The 1,276-nt window shown below is 36.4% G+C and overlaps 1 protein-coding gene across 1 annotated transcript; it reads right to left on the bottom strand.

The window, feature by feature from the left end:
• Nucleotides 1-371: 371 nt before the first annotated feature.
• On the bottom strand, nt 372-1,058 carry LOC148934359 (uncharacterized). The gene has a single exon (XM_089062283.1). It carries the CDS (start codon nt 1,056-1,058, stop codon nt 372-374), a length of 687 nt encoding a protein of 228 aa, XP_088918409.1.
• Nucleotides 1,059-1,276: the final 218 nt, after the last annotated feature.

The following is a 1,276-nucleotide window of genomic DNA, read 5'->3' as shown; positions in this document are numbered from 1 at the left end:
TATATTTGGTTCAAAAGACTTAAGGATTAAGAAACTTAATAATCAATATTTCTAGAAGAAAACTTCATAATAATTGAATCAACAAATTTAATCACAAGTAAACATTTTGATATTAACCATGTTATATTTGATGTCATAAATAATTGGATAATCAAAACTTCATTTATCTAATAATGCAAGCATTATAAAATGACATCGATAATCCAAAAACACAATTGATAGTCTAGGAATAAAATTCCACATCAATAATCCATATGATATCAAAACCAAACAATGTACAAGTATAAAAAATCCTCAAAAATTCAACAATGTAAATAAAGCAAAATAAGACTTTCATTGTTCAAAACATAAATGTCATAGCTAGATTAAGATCATGTCTTCCTCCTAATCACATTGGGTTGGCTCGAACTCTCTGCCATGTCAGACTTGTGTCTTAGGTCAGTGGAGTTATTGGCCATCCCACCCTCCATCTTCCTTATCTGGACTTGTGCCTCAATGAGCTTGCTAGAGAGTACTAGAAGAGATGTTGGCCAAAGCTTGTCCATTATCTCTTTCTTTACTTTCTCATAGCTCTTTGGAAGTCCGTCGAGAATCATGAGTTGTTGGGTTTCTGGGCCTATTTTCCCACCCAACGCCTCGAGTCTATCAAAACCGTCAACCATTTCCACGACATAGTCGTTAATGTTTTGGTTCTCCTTCAAGACCGTTCTTCTCAAAATGTTCACCACCGATCTCATGAGACACTTGGTGGACATTTCATCAAACCATTTAGGTTCTTCAATCAATGACCTGTCGGGCTTGTCAATCCTGCCAAGAGCATTGCCGACCGAGGCCAACAAAAACCTCTTGACATGACCGCTCGCGGTATCCCAAATATCACAAGCATCCTTTTCCTTGTCTGATATGTAATAAGCAGAGGGGCGATCCATAGTGAGGACCAACCTCAAATCGCTAGCCAACTGATCAATGTCAAGTCTCCTTTTCCAATCCAAATAAGAAACAGAATCGCATTCCTTTGATTTAAGGATCGCACTATAAACTTTCCAAGTAGTAAACATCTTTCGTTCAAGCTGAGAATAAACACCAATAATATAAACATGTAAAATTTCAAAGAATTGCAAATAACCACAAAACAATTTATCAATTTTACATCCACAAAAATCAAGCACAAACGTTCTTCTACTAGGAAGCCGTGTCATATTCATGCAAGAAATCCATTATTTTTACTGTCCACAATGTCGACAGATAGTCCAGAGACCATAAGAATGGCATGGCT

This window comes from Salvia hispanica, chromosome 1 (genome assembly GCF_029641045.1).
Source record: "Salvia hispanica isolate PSC_SH4W2 chromosome 1, Shi_PSC_v1, whole genome shotgun sequence".
NCBI lineage: Eukaryota > Viridiplantae > Streptophyta > Magnoliopsida > Lamiales > Lamiaceae > Salvia > Salvia hispanica.
The sequence above is the reverse complement of the archived record's forward strand: the minus strand, read 5'-3'. Positions and strand labels throughout refer to the sequence as shown.

What these genes read in the sequence shown, in the direction of transcription:
- LOC148934359 (XM_089062283.1), bottom strand. Translation starts at nt 1,058, where the DNA reads ATGTTTACTACTTGGAAAGTTTATAGTGCGATCCTTAAATCAAAGGAA.